Here is a 14,815-nt window from a genome sequence, read left to right as displayed (position 1 = left end):
AAGGGAAGGTAATGAGAAATGGATGTGAAAGTATGACTTGAGCCTACAAGAATGTAATGTTAGGAAAGATAAAACTCAGAATGAGCTGAGCTGGTAAAGGAATTCTCAGGACAACAAAATGGATTTTTTATTTTGGCTGTCTTGAGGAAGTGAGGATTAGAAAAGGATAGGAATTGCTGATCATAGTGGATGGAACAGTGATAAATGAGAGAATTCAGACCTTCTCAACTATTATTTATTTCTGTTTTCTCTGCTCAGGGGAATGATCTTTGATCTGGAGAAAGAACCCAAAATGGATAAGGGAGCTAGAAACCTGAGGTAAATAAGTAAATAATAAAAGAGCACCTCGCTGTTGTTGATAAGTTCAAGTCACCAGGCCCAAATGACCTGCAGCCTAGGATATAGAGAGAGCTGGAAGATGTGATTGCCAAGTCTTTGTGAGTCATTTTCCCATAGAGAGCAAAAAAGGTGTCACCAAAGTGGAGGACAGATATGTCCCAACTTTTTTAAAAAAGAAAAGAACAGAACCTGCACACTATATGCCAGTAAGCTTAACTTCTATTCCTGACAAAATCATGGAGCATGTTAAAAGGTGGATTAGTGAACATCTCAAAAAGCAAGCTTTGATAACAAGGAGCTCAGTATGGCTTTATCAAGAACAGGTTTTGTCAGACGAACCTTGTTTTCTTATTTGACAGGGTATTAGACTGGCATAATTGTTTAACTAGATTTTGACATTTGACAAAGTCTGTCATATTCTTCCAATCTTGAGACAGCACTGCAAGGTCACCACAGTCTGGGAGTACTGTTTTGTACCCAGGCATGTAATTTAAATAGGTTTATTTCTTGTGCCCCAGAACAATTTTACATATAGTGACAAAAACAAAGCAAAACTTAAAATAGGATCAGCAGCTTATAACTAGGAGCTAATGTAGCCTTGTGGGTAAAGGACTAAGAAGACCTAGGTTCAAGTTCCATTTCTGACACCTCTGACTATGTCACTTCTCAGGGTTCTAGACAGCTAGAATATAAGTTGTAGAAAAGGTGCCAAACCACATTGCTAGCGGGAGTTTCCTCACTAGGAATTCACTGTAGCATAGTGACTATACTAATGAAATCACATGCCCAATCCCTGTCAAACTTAGAACTACTATTACAACCTACTGAGAGGCTTACACTTAAAACTTAACAGAACATAAAACAGTTTGTGGAACTTATGATTAGGCATTTTACATTTCACCTTAGCTTTGCATTGTTCAAGCAATTCCTGGAACAAGCCTGCTGGTAAATCATCAGATTTAATCCAGTCCTCGTATCAGTGCCCATCCTCTTCAAGAACACTGAAGAAATTGCTGAGGATTCCTCCCCTGCCATGATTTTTAAATTGACTAGGTTGCCTCCAAACCCTGACATACCCATCTTGGAATAGATGCTTATTCATATAAGATCAGGAATGAACCACAAAAAGAGAAAAGGTAGCCAGAGGCCGTTTGCCCAGTTGAGTCAACATGTGTTAGCTGCCACATGGAGTTGCCATGAACCTGAGATGAAGAAAAACTGACCTTTCCTATCCCTCACTAGAAATCTCAAAAGTTATATGGTGCTATCTGGAGAGAAGAAGGAAAAAAAAAAAGCTGAACCAAAAGCTGTCTCCTCTCGTGGGGCCTTTCAGGACTTGTCATATACCAAAATATCAAGTCCTCCCAGTACTTGGTCACCATATGGCCAGAAGCAGAACCTGTGGCACCCACATGGACCCAGATCAGGAAGAGCAATTCTGACTGTGCTTTGTGGAATGGCCCTTGTTGTACTGTTCTTGTGGACAAGGTGGCAAAAGAGGAGCTAGATGATGTAAAATGTATTTGAAACTAGTTAGTAGTCATTAATGAGTCTGTGTCAACTTTAAGGGAGATCTTTAATGGAATGTCCTGGGAACCTCGTGTTTAAGATTTGTTTCAGTGAGTTGGATATAAGCATAGATATCATGCTTATCAACGTGTAAGTGACACAAAGCTGAGAGTGTTATGTAGCACAGGGCATAAGAATGTCAAGATCCAAAAAGACTTGGCAGACTTTTTGGGAAGTATTCCAGAGAAAGTATTGTGGTATGTGGATAAAGCCCTGGATTTGGAGTCATAGGATCTTGGGCAAGTTAATGAGCCTCCATTGGGTTTTAGTTTCCTCATCTATCAAATGAAGGAGTTAGACGAGATTGCCTCTACAGAACCTTCTAGCTCTTAAAAATGTACTCTGTGATCTAAAAGGTTGGGTTCAGTTAAATAAAATGAAATGTAATGAAGATAGATAGAAACTCATAGTATTCTATATCCATTGCTTTCTGGGGTAAAAAAAGAAATACTTCAGAAGTACAAGGTAGAATGTGGCTAGACATCAGTTTGGGTGAGAAAATATAAGGGGGCTCAATATAAGTCAGCACTGTGATACAGAAGCCATGCTGCAGTAATGTGGTTTTAAGCTATATTAAGGAAGGCGTAGGGAGTCAGGAGAGGCCCAGGTTTGTATCCTGCCTTTCATACTTAATAGTTTTATGGTCATGGGCAAGCCATTTTAAAATCTCTGAGCTCCAGTTTTCTCATTGATAAAATAGAGATATTACCTTTTACTTCTCTTACAGGGTTATTAGGAGGATCAAATGAGATAATGCATCCAAAATGCTTTGTAGACTTTAAAATCCTATATAAATGTTAGCTATCATTATTATTAACATGGGAGGTGATAGTGCAGTCTCTTTGTGGGGTTTTGGATATTATGGATGTAGAACATTAAATATACTCATCATATTTGAATGAATATGGTAAGTTTTGCTAAATTGCTTTTTTTGTTTTTCCCACTTTATTCTTTATTTCAAGGTATGGTTCTTGGGGTGAGGCAGGGGGAAGAGTGAGGATAACGTAAAAGCAAAAGATTTCAGTAAAACAAAATATAGCAGGTAGAGGACCTGTGTTCAAAAACTACCACTGAGGCTTACTACCTCTGTGTTCTTGGGAAAGTCAGTTAGTTTCCCTAGGTCTCAGTTTCCTCATCTTTAAAATGAGAGTCTTGGATTAGGTGGCCACTGAAGTCAGCTTTAAATATATGAACCTATTTCCATACAGTTCTGACAGGGACAGATCACATCTGGAGTTTTGTGTTCCATTTTGGAAACCACATTTAAGTGCAATAATATTAAGCTCTGAGCATCTAGGCAAAAGTAACTTGGACGGATATAAGTGCCATATGCACCTATTCATTTGTCATACTTTTATTACATGAGTTAACCACTTATTCAGGTCATACGTTTCCTGTGTAATATCTTTAGTTCCAAGCTCTGTCTCACACACATAGATACACTGCCATTAGCACACAGCAAAGTGGTAGACAGATTAAAAAGGTCCATGAGAAGGTGTTGCTGCACTGTAATTGTCCCTGCTGCCACTGTGACCCTTCATTTTGAGAAGTGTGGTGTATTGAAGAGCAGCTAAAGGAACTAGGAATGGTTTTTCAGAAAAAGAAAAGGCTTGGTGAGGGAGGTGGGGAGGGACATGATGATTTTTTTTTCTGACGTCTGAAGACCTATCATGATGAGGAAGGATCAGCTTTGTTCTGCTTTGCCCCATAAAGTGGAACTCACCTGGATCATTTAGCTGTCTGACCACTTGTCAGGGTCTTTTATCATCATTCAGGTTCTGCCCCATCTATGTATGTGAATGTATTCCCAGAACTGTGTCCTGATTCCTTAACACTATCTCCCTCTGAGAACTCAGTCAGTTCCCATAGGTACAATTACGTCTTCCATGCAGATGATTCCCTTACTTACATATCCAGTTCTCTTCTCTCTTCTGAGCTTCAGTTCTGTTTCACCAACTATATCCTGGACTTCTCCACATCGAAGTCCTTTAGGCAATCTCAAATTCCACATATCCAAATCAAAATTTTTGTGTTTTTGTTGATGACACGACTGTCCTATTTGTTACTCTCTCTTTCCAAACTTATCTTGCCACTCTCTGTCACACATACTTTGCTCCAACTAAACTAGCATGCTTGTGTCTCTGCACAGAACACATTCCCTCTTCTGTCTTTGTGCCTGTCCCCCGTTCCTGGAGTGCATATCCTCCTCACTGCCACCTCTTATAATTCTTAGGTCTTTCAAGGCACAGCTTAGGTGCATCCTCCTAATTTGGTAGTGTTGCTCTCTTCCCTTTCCCCTTCCCCACTGCCCTGCCCCCAACTTACTTTGCAACCATACACTTAACAGTATATGCTTTGTATCCCTATAATAGACTATAAACTCCATGAATACCGGAACTGTTTTATTTTTCCCTTTGTATCCTCACCACCTAGCAGAATACGTATCTATCGAATTGAATAGAAATAAGGTTTATAAAGTAAAAATCACATTGTGATAGTTTTATTAGTTCCCTTCAAAAGTGGCTAATGATGGCAATAAAACCCAGAAGCACTTGGAGAAGAAAGCAATTTTCCAGTTGTAGAAATTAACCCTAAAAACCTTGTTGGATGGCTGATTTAAATTAGACAACTTACTACAAAGGATATATGTTTGTGAGATTTGGCTCCTGAAATTTTGACTTTCACTGCTTGGCTTAGGAGGAGGAGAGACTTTAGGTATCCTTGCCTCTGAATCTCAAAACAAAACCAGAAAAAACTCCCATCTATATACTGAAACAATAGTAAAGTTATTAATTAAAAGATTAAATTATGAAATTCAGAACCTGAAGGTATTTACTGTGTTCTCTAAAGCCTATTGTGTATTTTTTTTTTAGGCATGGGAGAGAGTAATTGTTCTTGGAATAGAAAGCCTTTGCTTCATAGAGAAACAATGTTGGCAGCTGCAGCAATATATCAAGGTAAGAGGAAAGTTTAATGCTCCATGTATTCCAGTTTTTCACCAAGGGAATGCTTTGCCATCTGACTAATATAGATTCCCTTTGACTTCAACGGTCACCGTTCCTTTACCTTCACAGTATTTCCAGATCCCTTGAACCCTTTCTAACTGACTTCTGTGGCACACATAAATGAGCAGTCACTAAATGAGTTGATATCCCCAAATAACAGCTACTACCTTATTCTATAATTCCTACTTCCAACAGCAGTGTCAGCCATTGAATGTCTTTATATGAGTCATTTGCAAAACCCTAGAAATCTCTTGGCACCACATTTTATTATGTGTTTTACTGTAAGAAATAGTGCTTTATTGAACTGCTTCCACTACTTTTTTGAATTTCGTCAACTCTTTTTTTCTTTTTTAGAAATGTATGGCAATGAGGATGGCTCAGTACCCGCAACTTTTCAAATCTATTACATGATAGGATGGAAATATCACGATTCACAGGTAGCATTAAAAAAAACAAAACAGTTCTTTGCATGTTTAGATTATCTTTATTTGTTTTATTACCTCACTTTTTTTTAGGAAAAGAGAAGAGGGTTTTGCTCAAGAAGGCAATGAAGGATTTGATGCTAGGCCGAGCTTTGTATGCTGCTTAGTGTAGTGGTAGAAGCAAGAGTACCACATTTAGAAAGGACCTGGCATACTTCCATTCCAGGCTCTGGTATTTACTAGTTGTATGCCTAGGTACAGCACTTAAAACTCTCTGCACCCTAGTTTTCTCATCTGTAAAGTGGGAATAATAATAATAATAGTACTTTGACTTTCCCCTTCATAAGGTTGTTATGAGGAAAGCATTTTGTAAACTCTAAAGTGCTATGACAGTGTGAGCTATTATCCTAGGTCTAACTTTTTTCTTTGCTTTGTTTTTAGGCAAGACCTGCTCAGAGAGGTTCAGCAACAGTATCATTTGGAGATTTGGGGAAAATAAATACTCTTATGTCACATGGGAAGAAATAGCTTTTGATCACAATAAATATTCAGTGTTGATGTAATTATTAATTTTTTCCCTCCTTATCAAAAATTGCTATTTTCATGTCTATCGTAATTATATATTAAAGCAAGAATAAATAAAATGATTACAATCCTTGCTAAAAAAACAATAGCATACCTATATTTAGTAACTTCACTTTCACATGCTTTCTATTTTCAGTTTGATAACTGTCCTCTAGTGATGTGGGTAACATTGCAAAATCAGCCAGAAAACACCTCTGAGGAATCTTCAAATATGTTAATTTATGTTAATGCCAAAATTGATGGAAAAGATTGCTGCTGACACTTTTCACATTTTATATCTGCCTCTCTGCCATTTTTGTGGGAAGGCTGCAACCTTTGGTGGGGGAGAGGGACAGGGTAAAGAATTGGGGAGACAGAAAGGTAGGCAGGCTGCTCAGGAGCACCAGCTCATTCACTATCAAAATGCAGACTTTTTACAATGACTTCTTTTAAATACATTGTTGTATGCTACTTCTTTGTCAGGGAGAGGAGCAGAGAAAACTGGAGCCTTATTTTTCTGTCTTGTAATTCTGTAATTCTGTCTTGTAAAACTAAGGTATATTGGTATGTAGGTCTATTAGACCACACTTAATTTTAAACAATCTAATGATAGGGAAAGGCTTAGTTGTTTTACAAAATGGTTTAAAAAAAAAAAAGACAAAGGGTCCATGCTTACGCAGTCAAATGTATCTTTCTCCTGCCACTTCAAAGAATGGTCAGCTTCTCCATTTCCTCTAGTGTTTTAATCAGCTTGCAAACTTGTATTAAGTGTCTGATATGGGTGTCTTTGTTGCTGAGGTGACATAGACAAAGCTTAAACAGTCCCTACTCTAAAGGGTCAAATGAGTTGAGGCTGGCAGGCAAACTCAGGATGACAAAGGGTTTTTTCTTGTTGCTTTTTGTTTTTAGCTGCACTGTTAGAAAAAGGATCAAAGAAGGGATAGGAACTTTGCTTGGGGTGGATGGGATGCTGATCACTAACAACACAGAAAGCAGAATTGCTCAGGATTTTAGTGGATTTCAACCTTGATAAGATGCAGCAGGGTGATGTGGTAGCCAAAAAAACCTAATATGAACTTGGGCTGCATTAAGAGGGGCATTGCTTCCAAGAATAAGTGAGAGTGGAGAGCTACCAGCAGGTACCTAGTGAGGGGGGGTATGCTGTTCGTGGAGTCAGAACCAAGCAGAGGTGCTGATGGAAAATGTTTCCTGGAAAGGAAGGCTTTAGGAGGAGTTCATTGCTATTGCTTTCCAATCTAAGGGGAGAGGCAAAAGAAGGTCCTAAGAAGGTGTTGAATATCAAAGCTGAGTTAATTCTCTCTCTCCTCCTGGCCCCTTTTTCTGTTTCCTTTTGTGTATTGTCTTCCCCTGGTCTATTTTAAGTTCCTTGCAGGCAGGGACTGCCTTTCTTTTTCTTTTTTTGTGTGCCTGGCACTTTGAAGGCACTTAGCATGTTTATTGAATTAATTGATAAGGAGGTAATAAGTCTCATTGTATTCTACCCTAGATAGAACTTGGATCTGGTTAGGATCGTGGTGAGGAGAGGAGATAGGTGGAAAGTAGTGTGGAGGCCTGGACCCTAGAAACAAGAGGTAAAACCTTGCTCATCAATCAGAGAACCCAGGGGTGGAGTTTTGTTTGAAGGAAACAAGTCTTAACAATTTGAATTACGTGAGAATGGAATGAGCTGATTAAGAGGTTTTGGGTTTCTTGTCCTTGGAGTTCTTCAAGAAAAGGTTAGATCATCCTGCTTGTCAGGTATGGCATAGTTGGGATTTGATGTGTCGGATTCCTTTGGGCTAGATGGGCTGCAGAGCCCTTCCAACTCTCAGAATTCTAATTTTGAGAAGTGGCTTGGTGAAGGAGTAGATCGTCAGTGTTGTTTCATTCATCTCCAAACAGAATCATCCAGTCCAAACCTCTTCATTTTGCAGATGATGAAAAAGGTCCAGAGAGATTTTGATTCAGAGCTAGGTTTAGAATCCAGACCCTTTGACATGTGCTTTCCACTGTACCACACTTTATTGGTAAGCAATTTTTTGTGTTTTCAACTTAATCCTGTGTTTGCTCCAACACAGACAAAAGTAGTCAACTTTATGTGAAATATGTTTTCTAATGGCTGGGAAGAGTTTACATTATGTTATAAAGATATAACATCTTATATCTAAGATACAACAAAAAAATAAAAATAAGAACGTTTCATGAAGAATTTCCATTGTCATCTCTGTTTTCAATTGGGAAACGTATTTTAGAACCTAAATAGAAAAGAAAAAAAAGAGACCCACATAGGTGAATTTGAAAGCAATGCTTTTCTCAGAATTGTGAGAAAGGAAATTAGAAGACTAAAAACCATTTACAAGCAATGTATTTGGAGTTGTCACTTACATATTTGCAATATAGCCCAAGTGCTAGGTTAGTACCACTGAGAAATTAAAAGAGTTAAAGGATGAGAGAGTGAGGGGGGATTGTGAGCTGAACTAGTGGAGGGATTTCCCAGGCTGATGAAATTATCCATTCAAGTATCTAAGTACTGAAGAGTCGATTTACGGTGTCTTAAAAAGAAAAGGCCTATTTATGCAGATTTCTGATTCTTACTCAGATATATTGATAGTTAAATTACTTTATAGATTATGCAGTGAGAACTTGGCTATCTGGAATTCTTTGGAAAATTGAGTTCTGGATAGCTGAGGGCAGATGTTCCCTTTTAAATACTTTGTTCAGAAACAACCATTTTAGATGGTTTTAAATGTAATGTACTTTTATTTACCTTCACAAATAGAATATACAGTTTAACTTTTTCTTGATAACTCAGGTTTGTTATCACAGACATTGTGATGTTTTCAAGTTGTTGAAGTCCCCTCAAGTAAGTAGCCTCAATCTGCTTTGGTTTTTTAGTTTGTTTTGACTCCTGAATGGCTGGCCTCTTGTACCCACAAGTGCTCACCTTTGTAATTCTTAGTAACAGCCAGAAAATTAGCTTTCTAGAAAAGGGATTTATTAAGGTTGTGTAGCAAAAGAAGTTATTCCCAAAAGTCTGAGGCTGCTTTCCCACAAATACATAATAGGAAGTGGGTAGAATAGTCACAGTCTTAAAGTACACGTATAGAGAGGCACACGTGTAAGGAACACTGGTCAAAGGAGTAACTACAACTCCTTGTTACTGGAAGAGCTTTTTTTTTCCTCCATAGAGTCCTCATAAGTTTTCCCTTAAATGTATCTCTTTTCCAAGGGTCAGTGCCTTTGCAGTATCCATGGCCAACACTTCTCTCTGCTTTAAGGGGTCATGGCCGTTTTGAGTTACCAAAATAGATAACGCTATTATCATTCCTGGATGGATGTATTTTTTCCTGAAGGTCAAGTCTCTCAGGCCTCAGCTATTTTCATTATCTGCTATTGAGCCATTTTCACCAGGGATGGGGTCTGTGGGTCTGGGAGGAAGAAATGAGAGAGAAACTCTTATTCCAAGAGCAGTTCTCTCTGGGACTTGGCTCCAGTTTTCAGCTGAACTTATTCTATCAGACTAGTTCACCACTAAATTGGTTCACAGATTAACACTTCTGTTTTCCTAGTAGGCCGCATCACAGTCACAAAATATTTCCTGCTTTTATCCAATGATAAAAACACTATAATCTTTTAAGGCTGATAAAGGATTTTATTCACACCTAGTTTGTATTGTTGGTTGATTCAAACTATCTAGATCTCCAATGATTGTTAATTGGGGGGGGGAGTAGAACCTCACTTTTTCAACTGCCTACTTGGCAAATGAGTTAATTGTAGGATTCCTTAATTGTGAAGTTCCTAAGGCAGACAATCTCTTGAGGAAATTTAGATCTCTCCCCCTGGGGAATGAAAAAGCCAGTTTTCGAGGAAACCAGAAGGCATCGCCTGTGAAATTAAAGTTTTTTATTGAACAAGGAAGAAAAAAAAAAAAACCATGTTTGTGGGCACTGTCCACCCTGTGCTTAAACAAGGTGCCAGGTAACAGATGGGGAGAGTTTAGATACCTTTTAAAGGAAGTTAAGGAATTTGGGGGGAAAGGTAGGCTTAGAAAGGAGTCAGTGAGCCCCATCCTTCAGGGCAGGGGGAGTAAGGAATTCAGGCGTCTGAGCTGTGGCCCTTTGATACACAAATCAGAAGGCATTCCTGTTGATAAGCAGTCCGCAGTTCAAGGCTTGATAGGGAGATATCTCCAAAGGGATATTCTGAGAGCCCCATAACCAAAGTTAGGGTAGTCTCTGGAGATAAATACGGATGTCTCTTGAAGGTCCATAAACCACCAAATGGCTCAGGATCTGGTTCAAAGCTGGTATGAGCTTCCAACTGGGTTGACTCTTGGTTACTGCAAAGGTTGTTGGCACGTCAAGCTACTCTGTGTCTTAATCAATACAGTCAGTCCTGTTAGCAACAAAAGTTCCAACAAGCTATGAACCAGGGAAAAAAAAACAAAACCTTATTATTAACAGCCGAGCAAGGCCGGATGTCTCACATGTGGGCACACGTTATGGAAGCAAAAGCAAAGCTTTTTATCCCTAGGCCCAACTCGCAGTTCCCTCCCCTGTTTCCCCATTGGCTGGGTAATGCAGGCTTTAACAGCCTATCCAGAGCTCCTGATTTCCCCACCTGAGTCTCTGCCCCTAATTACATCTCACATTCCCCACATTTGTGTTATGCAACAGCCTGCAGCTGTCAATACCCCAGCAGCTACTCAGCAACATTCCCAACCATGTTTTCTATGGTCCTCTTCTTGGTTATCTGGATAATTGAGGAGCTCAAACACAAATCAAACAGTATATTTTAAATGAAATTATCTCTTTTCTATGAGGTTTTCCAACAACAACGACAACTATATGCATATACGTATATACACACTTGTAGAGCTTTTCTATGCATGTAATAATTTTGTCCAGTAGGTGGAGCTAGTTACAATATGGTGAACAGGTTTTTTTTTTAAATGTATGGTGTAATACCTTTATTTTTTTTTTAATTATAGAACAGTAATAAGTCTTACACATTTTTATGGTTCTGTGATAGTAGGAACATGGCTACACCCTCTGCTGGGCCAGATCACAGCCATTCCAAGCCTTATAAGGTCTGAATGCTATTCTTGTCCTTCAATTTCTCTGTAGAAGATCCATTAAGACATAATCTGGGTCTTTTAATATTTTATCCTCACTCATAAATTATATCCTTGAAGGGAATGATTGTTTTCTATTCTTGTTATAACCTCAGCAGACCATTAGCTCAATTCCTTACACCTAGTAGTTGTTCAATAAATGATTGTTTAATTGAATTGAGGATACCAATTAGCTCTGGAACTGCTTAGCCAGGGGTGGGGAACCTTCGGCCTTCTAGGCCACACGTGGCCCTCTGAGAACTTAGGTGTGGCCCTTTGACTGAATCTAATTGTGACGTTTGCATTTAGTCAAAGGACCGCACTTGAGGACCCAGATGGCCACGTGTGACCTTGGAGGCTGCAGGTTCCCCACCCTTGACTAGCCTCTCTAATTCTTGTTACATGACCAGCTCAGTACAATCTTTTCTGATTGCCTGTCCTTGTTTTTCACTTCAGTTCTTACAAACAAGTAATCACTAGTTATGTGCGTTAGCCTGCTTCTGTCAATTTAAACACCCACACTGGAAAACACAGTATATAACCACAAAATCATAGAATTTAACATTATAAGGGGCTTTAGAGATTAGCATCCAGCCTGTCATTCTACAAGGCAAAATGCATCTTGTCCAGTATGACATTCAGCTGGAGGAATAGTCCAGTAAATCCTGTAAATGTGTGTGTGTTTGTATGTGAATATATATCTATCTTGGATAAACACTGCAGAAGGATGGACAATGAATGTGGCCTATAGTTGAATAGAAGGAAGAGAGATTTTAATTATCTTTGGAAAATTCCTTTGGGAGACTTCTATTGGATTTAGTACCCAAATCCCATATGTAAATAATGGGAAAAAACCGAAGTCTGTAGTTTCAATATTCCCTAGTTTAGGCCCTTATCACCTCTCACCTGAATTATTTTAATTGGTCTCCCAGTGTCTAGTCTTTTCCCTCTCTGATTCTTCCTCAACACGACTGCCAAATTGATATTCCTAAAGCACAGGTGTAACCATGTTCCAGAAGCTAAAGAAGCTTCTTATTGCCTTTAAGATGAACTAGGAATTCCTGTGGCATTTTAAACCCTTCCCAGTCTGACTCCAGCCTATCTTTGCAGGCTGATTATATATTGCTTCTCATCATATACTCTGCACTGGCATCCTCATTACTCCTCACACAAACATTCTATCCTTTGTCTCCGCGCTTTGGCACAGGCTCTCTCCTCCACCATGGATGCTGTCCATCCTCTTCCTTTGGAGTCCCTTGGATCCCTTTAGAGGTCATCTCAAACGCTACCTGCTTCAGAAGGGCTTTCCTGATTCTCCTAGTTTCAACACCCAATCAAATGAGATATTTGTAAAAACAAACAAACAAAAAAACTTAGCACAATTCCTGGCACATAGCAGGCACTTTATAAATGTGTATTGCTATATTTTCTTATCATTAAGTGTACTTTAATGTAAGTCCCATGAGTGCAGGGACTATCTCACTTTAGTATTTGAATACCCAGTACCTGGAGCACATAGTAAGTACCTAATAAATGCTTACTGATTGATTGGTCGTTTAAGGGCTTTGTCTACATCCAGGAAAGAAATTACTTATTGAAGGATCCAGGCTGAGGGAGAGGAATTGAAAGTTCATAACATCAAGAGCTGAAAAGAATCTCAAAAGTCACCTAGTCCAAACCCCTTATTTTCCAGATGAGGAAACTGAGGCCCAGAAAGGGCAAGGGACTTGCCCACAGTCACAAGTGGTAAGTAGCATAGTCAAGACTCAGATCCAGCTCCTCTAACTACATAGATTGCCTCCTCGAAACTATTATTTTATGATTATATTAATACGTGAACAGTATCACAACATTATTTACTAACAGTTGTTACTAAAAAAAAGTAGCCTGTCATTACTTGTTGTGGTAATTAATTAAATTATAAACTCCCTGAGGGCAAGAACAATATATTTATTCTTTTTTTGTGTGTGAGGCAATTGGGGTTAAATGACTTGCCCAGGGTCACACAGCTGGAGTGAGTGTTATGTGTCTGAGGTCGGATTTGAACTCAGGTCCTCCTGACTCCAGGGCCAGTGCTCTATCCACTGTGCCACCTAGCTGCCCCCATTCATCTTTATTTATTGATTTTAATGTGTAGCAGGATGAACACAAATATTGAATTGGATCTATTGAATACAGATTTATCTTGATTTTTAAAACGTTTAAATGGATGCTTCTAACAAAAATAGTTCACGTTTATAACAGATGGTAATTTAAAGAGATTTTATCTTTGGACTTCTAATTTATTAGAATAGTAACAGTGGACCAGAATAATGGGAGCATGTTGTTGGTCAGTCTTTCTTCATGATCTCATTTGGGTTTTTCTTGGCAGACATACCAGAGTGGTTTGCCGTTTCCTTCCCCAGCTCATTTTACAGATGAGGAAGCTGACGCAAACAGGGTTAAGTGACTTGCCCAGGATCACACAGCTAGTCAATGTCTGAGATCAGATATGAACTCAAGGAAGATGGAGTCTTCCTGACTCTAGGCCTAGCACTCTATCCACTGGGCCACCTAGCTGCCCATAATAATGGTAGCAGCAATGTTTGATTCAATTTAGCAAATACCTGTTAAGCCCTTGCCCAGTGTGAGATGCAGTGTTCCATGCAGAATGGAATCTCAAGGATTTGCTGAAGGTTTATCTAAAATTCCTTGAGACTCCTGTCAGAATTCAAGTCAAGCAGATCATGACCTCCTAAGCACTGGTAGTCAAATCTGAACTTTGTCTCTGTGCTTGACAATTTTTTTGGTCTGTCAGTTTCTAGAAATTTAAGTAGGGGATAACAAAAAGTACATTGGGGAATGATAAGTTAACTTTGGGAAATAAAGAAAAAGAACCTCTGTTTATTGTTGGAATTGGATGCTTATACCAATAGTGGGCCAAGTCATCAATAGGCATAGGTAACATAGCTGGGTCCTTGATCATTGGAAGCAGATAAACCATCTCATTGATTTCTATAGGAAATAGACTAGTACTTCTCTTTTGCACAGTGCCTGGCACATAGTAAACACTTTGTAAATGCTTGACTGATTGCTGAGAGAGAACTGGTCCCACTGGTGACTTCAAGAAAACATTCGTTTGACTTGAGATGATCCCAAGGTATATCAGATTGAAGGAACCCCTCTTCCCACCCCCCAGCCCCCAACAGCCCAAATTCTGGCAGAGGAAGGTTGTGGAACTCTGACCCTATTTCCTGGGAATAGTTAGTACAGTAGCCAAAGTGCTACTGGGGCCGCACTTTGGCGCAGTACCAACCTGAACCCAAGGAATTTGGGCAGGCTCTGACTGACCTTGTGAATCCCATGAACTAAACCACATCCCGCTACATGAGATGATTCTCCCATTTTTGGCCTAGAGTTTCTGAGTAACTGATAGCTCATTATTGGGAGAAATGTTGACACTCTGCATGCTTGTTGCCAGACTCTCAATACTATGGAAGTACAAGGGTTTTAAAAGCCAGGGTTATTGTCGAGTACAGCTCCTGGCCCTATGCTGATATGCATAGCTGGAAATCGAAACCAAATAAATCAACTGACTCAATACTTGTCATTTCAAAAGTATAACGCAGCTTCCTGATTACTAATTAGAAGATTGTATCATACTGCTCCCTAGAGTATGTCTAGGGCTGATATTATCAGGGCCTTCCCCGTGGAAACAGAATCATGGAGAATCAGCTCAGGAAAATTTGGGGAAAGACTTTGCCATAGTAATGGCTGGGCTTTGGCTGGTCTATGGAGGAGTGGGAGAGGGGAGGAAGGAGGAA

General features: G+C 39.3%; 1 protein-coding gene across 1 annotated transcript in view; it reads left to right on the top strand.

Annotated features, from left to right (window-relative positions):
• NDUFAF5 (NADH:ubiquinone oxidoreductase complex assembly factor 5) overlaps positions 1 to 6,027 on the top strand; it is a 33,987-nt gene extending 27,960 nt beyond the window's left edge. The window contains 3 exon segments of the mRNA XM_027840388.1: positions 4,782 to 4,865; positions 5,268 to 5,350; positions 5,777 to 6,027. Coding sequence (XP_027696189.1) covers positions 4,782 to 4,865; positions 5,268 to 5,350; positions 5,777 to 5,863 — 254 coding nt within the window. The 3' untranslated portion in view covers positions 5,864 to 6,027.
• The last annotated feature ends 8,788 nt before the right edge of the window (positions 6,028 to 14,815 follow it).

Source organism: Vombatus ursinus, unplaced genomic scaffold (genome assembly GCF_900497805.2).
Source record: "Vombatus ursinus unplaced genomic scaffold, bare-nosed wombat genome assembly UNPS02014841.1, whole genome shotgun sequence".
Classification (NCBI taxonomy): Eukaryota; Metazoa; Chordata; class Mammalia; order Diprotodontia; family Vombatidae; genus Vombatus; species Vombatus ursinus.
Note: the sequence above shows the minus strand (reverse complement) of the source record. Positions and strands in the feature narration are given on the sequence as shown.